General features: G+C 44.2%; 1 protein-coding gene across 2 annotated transcripts; it reads right to left on the reverse strand.

Moving 5' to 3' along the window:
- Positions 1-9,326: 9,326 nt before the first annotated feature.
- Positions 9,327-13,229, reverse strand: LOC108919154 (uncharacterized). Of its 2 annotated transcripts, XM_018726945.1 has the most exons (5): positions 12,767-13,228; positions 11,123-11,467; positions 10,664-10,900; positions 10,374-10,473; positions 9,327-9,928 (listed from the first exon to the last, which is right to left on the reverse strand). In XM_018726945.1, the coding sequence occupies exons 1-5, from the start codon at positions 12,810-12,812 to the stop codon at positions 9,865-9,867; spliced, it is 792 nt and encodes a 263-aa protein (XP_018582461.1). In that variant the 5' UTR covers positions 12,813-13,228; the 3' UTR covers positions 9,327-9,864. The 2 variants fall into 2 exon arrangements, with proteins under 2 accessions (XP_018582461.1, XP_018582462.1); XM_018726946.1 differs by lacking the exon at positions 10,374-10,473 and having other exon boundaries at positions 9,853-9,928; positions 12,767-13,229.
- Between the last annotated feature and the right edge of the window lie 322 nt (positions 13,230-13,551).

Genomic DNA, 13,551 nt, shown 5'->3' on the forward strand with positions numbered 1-13,551 from the left:
GTGCATACATTCAAAGATAAATGCCAAGAATATGAGTATAGATGAGCTCTTTCATGGCCGTTTGTAGGAGTCAGGACCAAAAGATATTAGAGGGGGAGATGGAGGGGGGCGGACACTCACCTGACAGCTTGGCCCAGGACTGACTAATATATAGACCGTCACTTGCAAGGTGAACTTGGGATCCCGTATTCGCATTTTCTGGTTGTCCTGTCACAAGGTTCAGTGTTGACAGAATACAGATGGCAAACACTTACTGCCTCCACTTGTTGTCCCTGTTAGGGCCAGCGCATTTTTTCAGCTAAAGAGTTGTACTGAAACAATGCAAAGTGTGCCTCGTGCCCTGGAGGAGAAACGGCAACTTTTGCGCCAGCATTATTTGGTCTTACACTCTGTGAAAACCTTGTATTTTTAATATAACTATTGCCGCTTTCCTTATCTTCACTTAGTGCCCAAAAGCGCATTTTGACTCAGATTTGTGGGCCCATTGGATGTCCATCTCTCACCAGAGTGCCAATGGTTGGTACTGGATACAGTTTTGTGAAAGGAAGGCTATATTCAAAGGGGAACGTCAATCTTACAGGCCAAATTTTGTCATGTGAGTGCCCGTCGGTTCACTAAGTGATACCAGAAATCTCGAAACACTGCACCTCAGTTACCTTGGTATGCTGCATATATTGTACTAAATAAGAAACGGTAAATATTGCTTTGGTAACAGTATAATGCGCCTAATTATAATATCCTTGTAACTATTTTAGAGTAAGAAGTTTAATAACTGTCTTTTTTTTTTTTTTTTTTTGTCTTAACACTCATCTGACTTTGGATTTTGTTTTATGTTGAGCCTTTTTATTTGGTTTTCCTATTTAAAGTTATAAAGTTATAACTATATATCCACAAAATATTTTATGGTGTATTTATTGAGTGTGTGTGTGCGACTGGAGTTTCCAAATCTAAAAGTAGCACATGGTGGGGAAAGAAGTGAAAAGAGATTCCTGGCTGACAGTGGTGGTTTGGGGGGGCGTTAGACAGGGTTGCAGAGAGAAACCCCTTTTGGCTCTCACCATCCTGTGGAATGCTCAGCTTCTTCTCCTCTAGGTGTGAGCATGTTGGAATGGTGGGCTCCAGGGCGCCCTATGGCTGGAGGCTGGCGGTAGGGCTATGCGAGGCTAACAGCAGTGCGCTATAGCCATCCTTTTAAGCTGTGTGTCCTCACTCAGCCCTCTTGTGTGCCGTACTGGGCCCTCCTCCAACATTATCTTTATGCCACCTTGCTCCCCACACAGCTTTCTAGATCCTTACACTTGCACAGTTGGGAAGCAAAGGTTTTTCTTCCTCAACATTGCACCACGTTGGGGGTTGAGGAAGAAGCTTCTGAGTCACTTTGACTGAATGTTGCAAAACTGACAAATTTTTCCAGATAGAGCTGCTGAAAATAAGCAATAGACTTCCTGGCCTTGACTTGGAGAGAAAACGGGTGGGCTGGAGAGTAGGAGGAGAGCAGGTGAGCGGGGGGGGGGGGGGGAGGTGATGCATATAGCATCATGGATGGTGGTGAGATGAGGTGGGGAACTGAAGGCTGGGAGCTGCATGTATGCGTGTGCTGGTAGGGAAACGGAGGAGGGGTGGATGTGTGGGAGTCACGTTTGTTCTGTTGCTAATAGGACGGATGTGACAGTTGAAACTTTCAGCCCACTGTGGTTTTCCACTTGCAAGAGCCTTTACTGCGCAAATAGAAGATGCAGGAAAAAAAAATCCCATTCCACTCGAATATGAACCTCAGCCTTAAGTGTTTTTTTTTTTTTTTTTTTTTTTTTTTTTTTGTTTTTTGATCATTGATTTTATTTATGACTTTCAAAGCCTCAGTCGGGTACAGGAAAAAGTACTAACCCTACTGGCATCTTTGTCTTTCTTTTAAACCACTAACCAAGCTAGTTAGAGGCCAGATGTGTGAAAATGTAACCCTTTTTAACAGTCCTACATGTTCCAGTCCTTGGCTGTAAAAGCATGAAGTCAGATGGTTCTGATTTATATATTAGGGAGACCTGTGCCTGTATTATAAACTATAGTATTGTCTTGAATCTGTCCTTGTTTTCCTGGTCTTTCTGTTGGTTCTCATTTCCTCTGGGGTATTGGAAAAGGAAGGCATGGAGCTCCTAGTAGGGTTTATTGAAACAAAGCAGGGTCTTTTTCTGCCTGTTGGCCATTTTCATGCAGTAAAGTGTTTTTATCAACTTTGATAGCTGCAATCCAACAGCATAGCCTTTATTTATACCCCCTCGCTATAGAGATCCATGCTGGCATCCACTTTCTTACTAAAACATGTTTGTTCTGTCCATCAGCATTCCAACAGAGTAATGAAAATGCAGCCAAGGTTAGTCACGTTGGTCTTTGAGTCACTAGCAGAGACATTTCTGCATTGACAACTAGGGAGAGGAATGTGAGAAATGAATTTAAAAGAAAAATACATTATACACAACCTAAGATAGGTTGGTATTCTGATGTGAGCCATGGTTACAGCCATGCCCCAAACAGCTGTGATTTGCTCACAAGTCCTCGCACTTCTGGTCAAGCAGCTACGTAGAACCAAAGTACATGTTACTCAGTAGCCTTTTGGGCTGGAATGGTGTTCAGGTTTTTTGCACCTGCACCCATCGCCCCCCAGCCACTTGTCTGCCTTGAAGCAAGTTTGTGACGAGTCACTGCAGAGCAGATTAGCTGCCACATACAAGGTCGTGCGGTGCTGTTCCCAATTGGAAAGCCAGGTCCCTGAGCGACCGCATCCTGGGTCCCTGGGAGCTGCATGCCTCTGCTTCCCTTCCCCTTCTCACTGTACTTGGCAAAGTTTCTCTGTTGTACCAACAGGTCGTTTGTTTTAAAATGTCTCTTATTTTACAATAATTTTAGGTTTATGGCCTTTAGTGTTGCTTTGCTTCAGTTTGAAGTGTAACTTTCACTAATACTTGCAATAAAAAGCTTTGCTTTAATGTGTGGTGCTGTCTCAGATCTTTTCCAGCATATTTGTGTTGACTTATTATTTTTAAATTTTTTTCTGAAACACAATGGTGTATCAAAATTGCATTAGACCGCAACATGAATGGAATTGTGAAGAAAATCAATGTTTCCATGGTAACTTTAGGATGTGTTACCATGTAGAACTGCAATGGGTTTGAGTTTTATGAAATAGTCAAATGCAACCTCCACAGGAAACTTTTGAGGTCCTGAAAAAGAAATCACCTTGATGTTAAAATGATGCCATAAACGTCATGGTATTTTGATTGATTGACCCCTGCTGCCTGCTACGCACTGCTGTCTGTTACCTGGAAACGATTTACATAATATACTGAACACAGAGCCAATTTACTGTGTAAGAGAACAAAGAAAATAAATTTCCAGTAAATTGGTTTAATGGAACTGTTAATGTCAAGTCATACATTACAAAGATTCAGGAACTGCTACTGTAATCCTTAAATACTGTGCTTTCACTGGCCCTATTTGAGGTACATCTAGCTCACACCACCTGGGGACCCTCTTTTGCCTGCGGAACAGCATGAATTAAGCCATAAGATACTGAACACGTACCATTTCCATGCTGCATACTAGTTTGACAGTTTGGCACATTGCTTCTAACATTGTGTTTCACCTCATCCGAAACATGTTCTACTGGCTTAAGAGGTGAGGACTCTCATATTTGTGGAACCATCTTGTGTGCTTTATGACACGGCACATTATCCTACTGGCGATGTCTGTTTGAGAAAGACCTGATTGACCACGAAGGGATGTTAAGGAAACGATTCCCACATCACTACACCACCACCTGCTGTCTGCAGTTGACACCAGGCAGTATGCGACCATGAATTCTTTTTTTTTAATTTTTTTTTTAATTTAAAAAAAATGCCGCTTTCCGCCCTTGCCATCAGGATGCTGTGGGATTTGACCGGGAAGTGTTTTTCCACTCCTCAGTTGTCCTTTTTTGATGACTGTGTGTATGCTAGAACTCTTGTTGCTGCACTCCATCCCTATGAAGGTTTACTATGTTGTGCATTCTGGGATGCACTTCTCTGCACTAAGTGCCTGTGAGACTCTTGCTGTTTTCTTCTGACCTCTTATCAGTGAGACTTTTTCCACTCATAGGGCTCCCACTATTTTTTATTTGCCCATCACACACTCTCCTGGCACTGTAATGAGCAAAGATTTTGGGGGTAGGGGTTGGGGGGTGCCTGTTTCTGAGATGCTGGAAGTAGAGTGGCTGCAATCTTGCCACATTCGAAGTGACTTAGATCACATAGTCTATTCTAACATTTGTTGGAACAGTATGTGGACTTCTTGACCCTGTCTTCATGCTGAGTCACAACCATGTCACTCGCTATTTGAGGACAAGCGATACGTGTAGACAGCCTGTTGTACCTAATAAAGCGGTCGGTGAGTTTATACTATTCCTAGTTTTCACGAATACCAAATAGTTTCCCAGTTGTAGCATTGCAACGCTTCAGGCAGTGTTGGAAAGGTCTAAGGCGGGGTCTCAAAGTACCGGCCCACAGGATGGTGTAATACGGCCCTCGTCACTTTGCACAGTGTCAATGGACTCGGCCAGCGAGTAAATTCGTTCTCTTGAAAGCTCGCTCACGTCGAATAAAGTGCTTTCCCGTGTACGCTTTCAGTGCTGACTATTGTTCAGCTGCTGAAACTAAGCAAGTGGAGCTTTCTTACTCCACACCTTTTGGAAGTTCGCGACTAGCTCTGGTTTCCCCAGTGCGGCCCTTTCAGCGGAAAAAAAAAAAAAAAAGAGAAGCTGATCCTGAGCAGAGACAATTTCTAGAAAAACTGACTGAGTATTTTTTCTCGAGTATAATGGAAATGCCACTTGTTTGATATGCAAAAAAAAAAAAAAGAAGCAGTTATGAAAGAATACAATGTTCGGGGCTGTTATGGTTCTGACACATGAAAAATACCAAGGCAAGCATAGAGATGCTTGTTTGGATGTTAATTGTCTACAGATATATATTGCTCGGAATGCTTCTATGTATTGTACAAATGTCACTATTTTAAAGAGAAGGGTTTAAAATGTTCCTTAATGATAAAGTTCTGTCTCCCTCTTGCATCACTGGAGAGCAGAAGGACTGCGTTGGCCCATGCTGAGCACGAGCTTTGTGGTCGCCCCTCGCGTTTTGAGTTTAATATACCTGATCTAAGGCCATCGTCAGTTCTACTTCTCATTTTGTGTCCTGCTCAGTGGGGCCGCGGCTGGACGAGGCGGTAGAGGCTCTCGATACGACTAACATGGGGCCTCCTCCCGGCAGTACTAGGGTAGGTCCGAATCCGAGCCTGGCCTCTTTGCACACATTGTTTCGTCCACAGTCTTCTAACAAAATTTAGAACAGACGCCAAGTTGTTCTTAAAAAGAAGAATTAACATTCTGGTTTTACATTCATGCCTTCAGTAACAGCAGTTTTACATTTTCATTCATGCATCTGACATGCTGTTCACCAAAGCAACTCAGTCAACAAAACTACATCAATGTGCCATGGGCTTAGAAAGCAATCATCAACACGGCCATTTTCGTAGCACATATACGGGTGGGGTGACGCATGGGAACGTGTTAGCAAGTTAAGCAACTTCTGCTCACAACATTCTATGTCTGGGTTTCAAGGTGGAGGCTGGGAGAGGGTAGCTGGTAGCGTGCGGGTTAGCTCTGTGGCTTGAAGGGTTGCAGGTTCAAATCCCCCCTCTATCGGATGTGATGTTTAACAATATCAGGCTCTAGACCAGTTGTCCATGGAATGGCCAAACAGTTATAAATCAGACTATTTTGCATCAAGGCTGTCAAGATGATTCATCCAATACACTACATTCAGAAAGATCATACAAGTGCACACGGGACTTTGTTCAGTGTGTGTTCATAAGCCATACTTTATTTTCTATTTAATGCTTTTTCAAAGTTACAAGTATTTCTGAACTCCCCTGAACTTCTGATTGTATAGCTATTTTTTGGAAAGTGTGTCTATCTAGAGTAAGGATATGGAGAGAATCCTGCCCACCATAGCTCTACACGTGGCAATTACTAGGAGACACAGGACTGAGGAAAGAGAGAGAGAAATGCTGCTGCTGAAGATCAACAAGGACTTGATACGTTTTCCAAGACTTGTTTAATGAAGACTTGATTTTACAAGAAGGAAACCTGTATAGCTTTGAAATCTGTAGCATCTGTAGCTGTGAAATCTGTAGCATTCCTGCTTGTTCTAAAGAATTGTAACGCAATTATTTAGTAAGCACTTCGGTGAGGTCAGGCTTCAGAGACATCTCAGAGGCCCACTTTCATGTGAGCATCCAGCTTTCATGTCTCAGAATATTTTGTTTAATGCCAGTCATGGATGTATTGCACAGACCTTGTGTTTGGCAGTAGCAGCTCACAATTTATTGAAAATGTGAGCATTTTTAATAGCAAGGTTTCCAGCTGAAGCCCCACTATACATAGCTACTGTTATGTTGTAACCCTTGAGTAAAGTAGATATGCTGAATTGCTCCAGTAAAATACTGGTTGAGACAGTGATGATGATGATGATGATAATAATAATAAGACATTATTGGCGTGCATATTCTGTGCACACCAGCAGAGGGAGGTATGGCCTAAGCTCTGAAGGAAAGGCAGCTGTTGCAGTGGCTGAGAGAGCACAAAATCCTGAGCACCATAAGCAAAGAAGATGGTGTTAGAATGGGAGGGGATGGAGAGTGGGAGATGCTTGGAAAGCATGAGTGATTTCTGTACATAAAATATTGTCGCAACGGAATGTTCCTTGTTGGTGTGAAAAGTTTTTGTTAAAAGGTTCAAGTGGAAGGGGGTGCAGTGGCGCAGTGGGTTGGACCACAGTCCTGCTCTCCGGTGGGTCTGGGGTTCGAGTCCCGCTTGGGGTGCCTTGCGATGGACTGGCGTCCTGTCCTGGGTGTGTCCCCTCCCCCTCCGGCCTTACGCCCTGTGTTGCCGGGTAGGCTCCGGTTCCGTCGTGACCCTGTATGGGACTAGCGCTTCTGCAAATGTGTGTGTGTGTGTGTGTGTGTGTGGTTCAAGTGGATGTGGAGATGATGATGGACCAGAGGCTGTTCGTGCTGTAATGACAAGTGTGCCGTAGCTTTGAAAGACACCAGGAATCTGGTGTTCTCAGTGACTGAAGGGCTCTTCATTCATCATTGGCAATTAACCCTATTGCTACCCCTAAACCCATCTTTTTCCCTAAGCCTATCCTTCTCTGTATCCCTAACCTTACCTTTCACCCTATTGCTTTCCCTATACCTAACCCTAACGCTTACCCTAACCCTAACTACTACGCTACCTGCTGTCCCCACTAAAGACTAGACTGGACACTAGAGACACTAGACACTGGCTGTAGGAGCAGCAATAAGTTAAATAACCGTTTGAGTAGATTTGTTATTTGCTTAATGTGACATGCACCTTGTTCAAGTGACTAGTGCAGACTTTTCTTTACTAATATGTGGAGAAAAAAACACTGCAAACTGTGTCAGGAGGTGGCTGTGCGGCTGGTCTGGGGGTCCATGCTGTTGAGGATTCTCACAGCCTGAGGGAAGCAGCTGTTGCACAGTCTAGAGGAGGAGATAAGGATACCTTGGTATCTCCTGCTGGACGGCAGGGGAACCAAAAAAGTGTAGGAGGGGTGGGTGGGGCCAGATCTCATGCTGTCGGCTTTACAGGTGCACCGTATGTGGTACATGTCCAGTGTGGAGGGTCCAGCAAACCTCTGTGACCTCCTCATCTTTATTTCCACTTCTTCTTGTCTTCTCTACATCTTCTTTGTCCAGTGTTCTCTGTGAAAACACCTTCAGGCTCTCATGTCATATATGGCACTTTTTTTCTCTTTTCCCCCCCCCCTTCTCCACAGTTTCTCATCATCTCTGGCTCACTAGTGATTCTCACACCAGCACTATCTTCATGAAACACATGGATCCCTTTCAAGATAAGACCTAGGAGAATAGAGTGATATCAGATTTCTCCACTCTTACTCATTGTTGTTCCATATGAGACTGCTGCACTGGCCATGGGCAGGCTGTTCTCCGTGTGAATGTATGCACTTCTGCCAAAAAAGTGACACAATAACCTCAGCAGAGCTGGAATGCTTGTTGTTAGCAGTGCGATAAGCCTTCGTGATAAGCATCGGTGTGGCGGTAGTGCCCGCCTTACTTTCCCATAATTATGTTCCTCAAAGTTTGTCCTGTGCTCGCATGCCAGGGGCAGCAGTGTGGCACAAACTGTTAGAGGTGTGTGGTGGTCAGTCTGAGCTCCCAGCGTGCTTGCTGGGTGGTGTGGATGTGAAGGAGCAACTTTCCTCTGTGCCCTGGACTGTCTGTCAGACAAAAAACAGGATTACTGTGCTGGAGGCAGAACATCTACCATCTGGAGGAAGACCTTCAGGCCAAAAGCATTGCCTGGAAATTGGCTCACGCATGTCTGAATAGAACAACATGTCGAGGATTCAGCGCTCTTGGCTCAGTGGGTATTATTATGGTGGAAGTGACCCAGGGGTGCTGAAGAGGACAGAGTATCTAGAGTTCAGATTACTCATCTGTGGTACTTTCAAAAGTCAATGCTCCTCTTGAATTATACCTGTAAGGGCAATTTATGTGTGAAAGTGTAAAAGTTAACTGTTTGACCATTGTCACTCTCCCACACCCAACACCATCTCTCCTGCCTTCCTGGATTCTCCACACTCCTCACCCTCTCCTTGTATCACAGTGAAGAGCTTTCCAGCAGACCCCAACAATCAAAGGAAACCTTTCTGTTGCTGGGGGGAACAGTTTGTGCAGAGCAAAGCAGACGTCTGTTTCGAGCCCATAATGTTCATCACAGCCTTAACATATTCAAAATAACAAACTGTTCAAAATAAAGACCCTTTGAGGCACAACTGCTGTTTTTAAATGATGACCCTGTTGTTTTTTGCCTTTCCATCCAGGAAGAGCACTCCAATCCCCCCAGCAACACCAAGGCCACATGGGCTTGGACCTATCCTATTAGTGGGTGACTCTAGCCAAGAATTGTGTTTTCTGGAGAAACACATTCACCTTTTGGCACACAGCAGCGAACCAAAGTGTTCTAAATATCCTCTTGTTACTTTGAATGTCCCCTTGTATCTCTGGCCCTTAAACATACCGTATGTACAGCACAAAAGCATTCTGAGTGCTGTAGGAGTCTGTTTGTTCTCTGAGTTCAGCGGCTGAATTGTTATAACAGGAAGCAAGCCTGTAATTTATCATCTTCAGAGATTTATTGTCTTGTAGAAAAATACAATTGAATATAAATAACACATTAGCCTACACAGGGCATCTACTGGTGTAATAACAACAGCTTCTGGTCCTGCCTTGTAAAAACAATCCCCTGTGCACCGCTTTATTCTCATTCAGCGAATTATTTTTTCCTCATGATTTAATTTTGTATAAACCTACAATCTGACAGATTCATTTTGTCAATATGACTGCCCCATATTTTTTTTAAAAAAAGCATAAAAATTCCTTTAATTTATTTTTCTATGTAAAAGGTCATTACAAAAATCATTCCATAGAATTTTACAGACAATTGTTTATCAATTTAATCATTATCATAACAGAAGACTGAAGCTGAAATTCAAAACAAAAACAGATCTCCTCTACTATCAAGCTTCAAACTGCTGTCAAGCAGTCAGCTCCCCCCACTGTTCCAAAGCTCAGCAGGAGGTCAAAGGGGTGCACACAGGAGGAAACCCCTCCCAATGGATGGCGTTCATTTCCTGCAGTTCCTGCAGCGCAGTGTCCCCAACAGGCAGTGGAAGTTCAGACAGCGAGAGGAAGGGATGGGCCCTCAGTCAGCTTTCTGTCCAGTGTGGTTCTTCAGAACTGAACCTCATACGACTCAGTTAGCCGCTCCCTTCTGTTCAAGTATCTTCTTCGTCTCCTGATGGACACACCGGTGGTATTATTCACATAGGACAAATACAGCAAAAGTTCACATAAATTAACAAATTATTTACACATTTCTACTTTAAAATTACCTGTGTGTGTTTGAGGGAATGAATGTGTGTAACTGCTCTGCAACAGACTGGTGCGCTGACAAGGGCGTACCCTGCCTCATGCCCTGTACTCCCAGGACAGTGTTTGGACCACCGTGACCCTGCACTGTACAAGTGCTTACTGATAATGAATGAAGAAATGTGCTTACACATTTCTGTATTTTAGCAGACTTCAAAATTATGGCATCTCCACCAGTACAATGAGTTGTGAGTCTCATTATGTTGTCATGACAACGTCCTTGTGACGAAGTTTATTATTGTGTATTTAAGCCTTAGTTCCCTTTTCTACAATCAACTGCTAACTACTTTTTTATAGAAAAGTTGTTTCACCTCCACATGATGAATGCCAGGGCAGCGCCACAGCTGAGCTGAATGACCAGGAAGGCCACCACCACCACAGCAGTGCTATTGCTCTGCTTCGCACAGGGCTCTGAACCACAACCGGGTGGAATGCACGCATGTCCCAAGCAGCATGGAGCAGACAAAGGGAGGGCAACAAAAAGCACAGACACACAACAGAAGTTACCATATAACATCACAAATTAAAGGTACAGAGATGAGGAGAAAAGCAGCAGGAGGGGACACACAGACAGGGGTCATAGAATTAGAGAGCCCAGTACCCGCAGTGTATGTGGCAGAACTCTGTCCCAGGCGGTTGCTGACGATACAGGTAAAGTGTCCGCAGGGTTCCGAGGACAGGTACAGCACGTGACCATCGACAGATGGCTTTCCCACCTCCTCATTCATCTGGGTTCTCTCATGCAGCCATTTAAATTTGGGGTCAGTGCCCCAGGCTTCCTGACACAGCAGACTGGTGTGGGACACGTTGATGGACACGGTGACATGATGCACAGCCTCTGAGGACACACAGAAAACAAGACTCGCATCAGTGAGGTGTACAACACAAGCTAAGCTCTGATTTCGATGACTGAGGTCCTGCTTTTAGATATACAGTAATTTAATGAATGCCAACGCTAAATGTAACACATGATGGAATATAGTGAAAAACGCATGTCTTCAGGCCTGAGTGCTTTCGTGATTAAGTAAGCAAGGTGTTGTCAGATGTGTAGTCCTCTTACTGTATTCCTGCACAATGCAGTCTGCAGACGCAGAAGTGCGGGACTGGCTGGTCACGGTTAACGTGTAAATCCCGCAGTCTTCCCTGCGGAAGCCCAGCACCCTCAGTGTGGCCCCATTATTGCCCGTAGTTATCCGGGAATTGATGTTGGAGCCTGGGAACTCTGCCACTGTAACCTTCCTCAAGCCAGTGCTGCTCTCTGCCCGTATTTCCCAGGTCACATGAGCAATTTGCTCCTTAGGGCTCTGAATGTGGGCTTCCAGAACCATGGTCTCATTCAGAATCACATGGAGGGGTTGCTGGATATGCTGGAAAGTAACCGATATGCACTGGCACAGCCATGGCACTGGGGAGAAGAGAAAAGGTGATTGCATTTTATACATTATAAATGATCAGAAACTTTTACAAATGTTTTTCACTATGCAATGCTCAAATGGAATAAGAAAGTGCTGTTATGGGGAAATAACATATAGTGGGGCTATTTTCCTGTTAGCAATAATGGAAAATGTCACTAAATCAAATCAAATCACTTTATTGCCACTCACCATAACCAAAAGTGAACAGGTAGTGAAAATCTTTGGTGCGTTCTCCTTAGCTGTTTGGCATAAATTATAAATATACACAATATACACAAAAAACACCTGTACAGTATGTGAACTGATGTGAAATAATGGTTCAAAAGTATTCTGACCCTTTCAGATTTTTGGTGGGGGCTTTAAATTCTGCTTGGTCCACTCTGAAAGCTGCTTGAGATGAATAAACAGAACAAATATAGCAAGTTGGACTGTACCGTATAAATGCACACTTTGTGCAAAAATGACACAAAGAGAGGCACTAACAGAACAAAGCTCTATGGAGGTGGATGACTACATCTCTTATTTTCATTTTTTTTATTCAGCAGACGCTTTTCTGCAATGAACTCTGTGTAGTGTTATCAGCCCACACACCTCATTCACCAAGGTGACTTACACTGCTAGATACACTACTTACAGTGGGTCACTCATCCATACATTAGTGATACTCTAGATTAGATACACTACTGACACTCGCTGTGTCATCATGCCACCCTATTAATCTTACCCTAATCATTCTGGTATTTGTTCACTTCCCACCCTTATCCTTGCAAATTTAACTGCCTTCATAGGTAACAGTCACTGTAATTTGGAAAATATATTTAGGAGGCATCCATACATGGTAACAAAATGAATTGTAGACAGTAGCAGAAGGAAGAAGATGCAACAAATGCATCTTATTGCAGTACTGTACTGTTTACTCCAATAATACTGTACTGGATATGTATTACTGTATGTACCTTTAAGCCCCCACCACCAGTTTCCCTTATTTCTGAAAAGTGAGTTCAGTGTATTAGAGGACTATTCTTCCTTTATTTTTGTCTTTAAGTGTTTCAGGGAAAGTGCCTTTTAGGAGACATGGTCATGAATAAGTTGCGACGGGTAGCGGGAACACGTGTCACGTGACACACGAACGGAACGATCGACTGTCCGTCCGTTCGCTCCAAACAGTCTAGTCACTACTACGGGCACATAATAAACTAAAGCGCTTGAATATGCAAATAAACAATGGAAACAGAAAAAAGAGCCCCATAAAAGAACCAAAAAAAGCTCAGCTAACGACGGTCACTTACCGAGCGCCAGCAGAAGTCCCAGAGCCCAGATCCGCTCGATCCCCATAGCGCCCACGTGTCACGCGGGAAGGAAGGTGCGCTTCTAACCGCAGTCTGCAGGGTGACGCTGTTCCTTACCTGCACGTCTTTCGTATGCGAGCAGCGCGCGCCACAGGCATGTGACACCGCTGACAGTCAGACCGCAGGAAATATGGCTCGCGGGAGAGGCGACGGGAAACTCAGTGTCAAGACTTTCCGCGCGCACGCTCCAAACAACTCAGCTGTGCTCGCGTTTGCTTTCCTTTGGCTAAAACATGAATGTTAGGATAATAAACGGGCTCTGTTCATGTGTAGAAACCTCAGATCACCCGCCGGACTCGATCGCTCCGCCGAGTGTTGCTCTGTCAGGCGCCTTTTAACCGGAGCTATTTCCTGTTTCTACAGTGCGTGCCGTGCCGTCCCGCCACTCTGCGCGCGCCGCATTGTGTTTTTTTTTCTTTCCCCTTTTAATGCAGTACAACCCACCAGTTTCCTTTTGTCTGACTTTATTATTATCAAACAGTACATTTAGTTGATTTTGTTAGCTTGCCAAACCGTATTCATATTGTAACGACCCCGCGTTACTGTTTTAGGAGGGGAGTGTGTGTTTAAATGCAAGTAGTTGCATTATGGGAGATAATGTTAAATGGTGTGTAACCACTGGGGGCACTTAAGGGGAAAATGGTAGGGTGACCGTCTCTCCCACTGCGTTGGGAGAGTTTGGGGGCGTTAAGGCAGACTGGCTGTAAGCGCAGGTCCTAGAGGAA

The sequence above is a fragment of the Scleropages formosus genome, chromosome 18 (genome assembly GCF_900964775.1).
Source record: "Scleropages formosus chromosome 18, fSclFor1.1, whole genome shotgun sequence".
NCBI lineage: Eukaryota > Metazoa > Chordata > Actinopteri > Osteoglossiformes > Osteoglossidae > Scleropages > Scleropages formosus.

Bases quoted from the DNA above. Each gene is read 5' to 3' on its own strand.
- LOC108919154 (XM_018726945.1), bottom strand. From the start codon at position 12,812: ATGGGGATCGAGCGGATCTGGGCTCTGGGACTTCTGCTGGCGCTCG. The intron at 11,468-12,766 runs GTAAGTGACCGT...TCTTCTCCCCAG, and splicing joins GGGACTTCTGCTGGCGCTCG to TGCCATGGCTGTGCCAGTGC. The intron at 10,901-11,122 runs GTAAGAGGACTA...GTGTGTCCTCAG, and splicing joins CTGCATTGTGCAGGAATACA to AGGCTGTGCATCATGTCACC.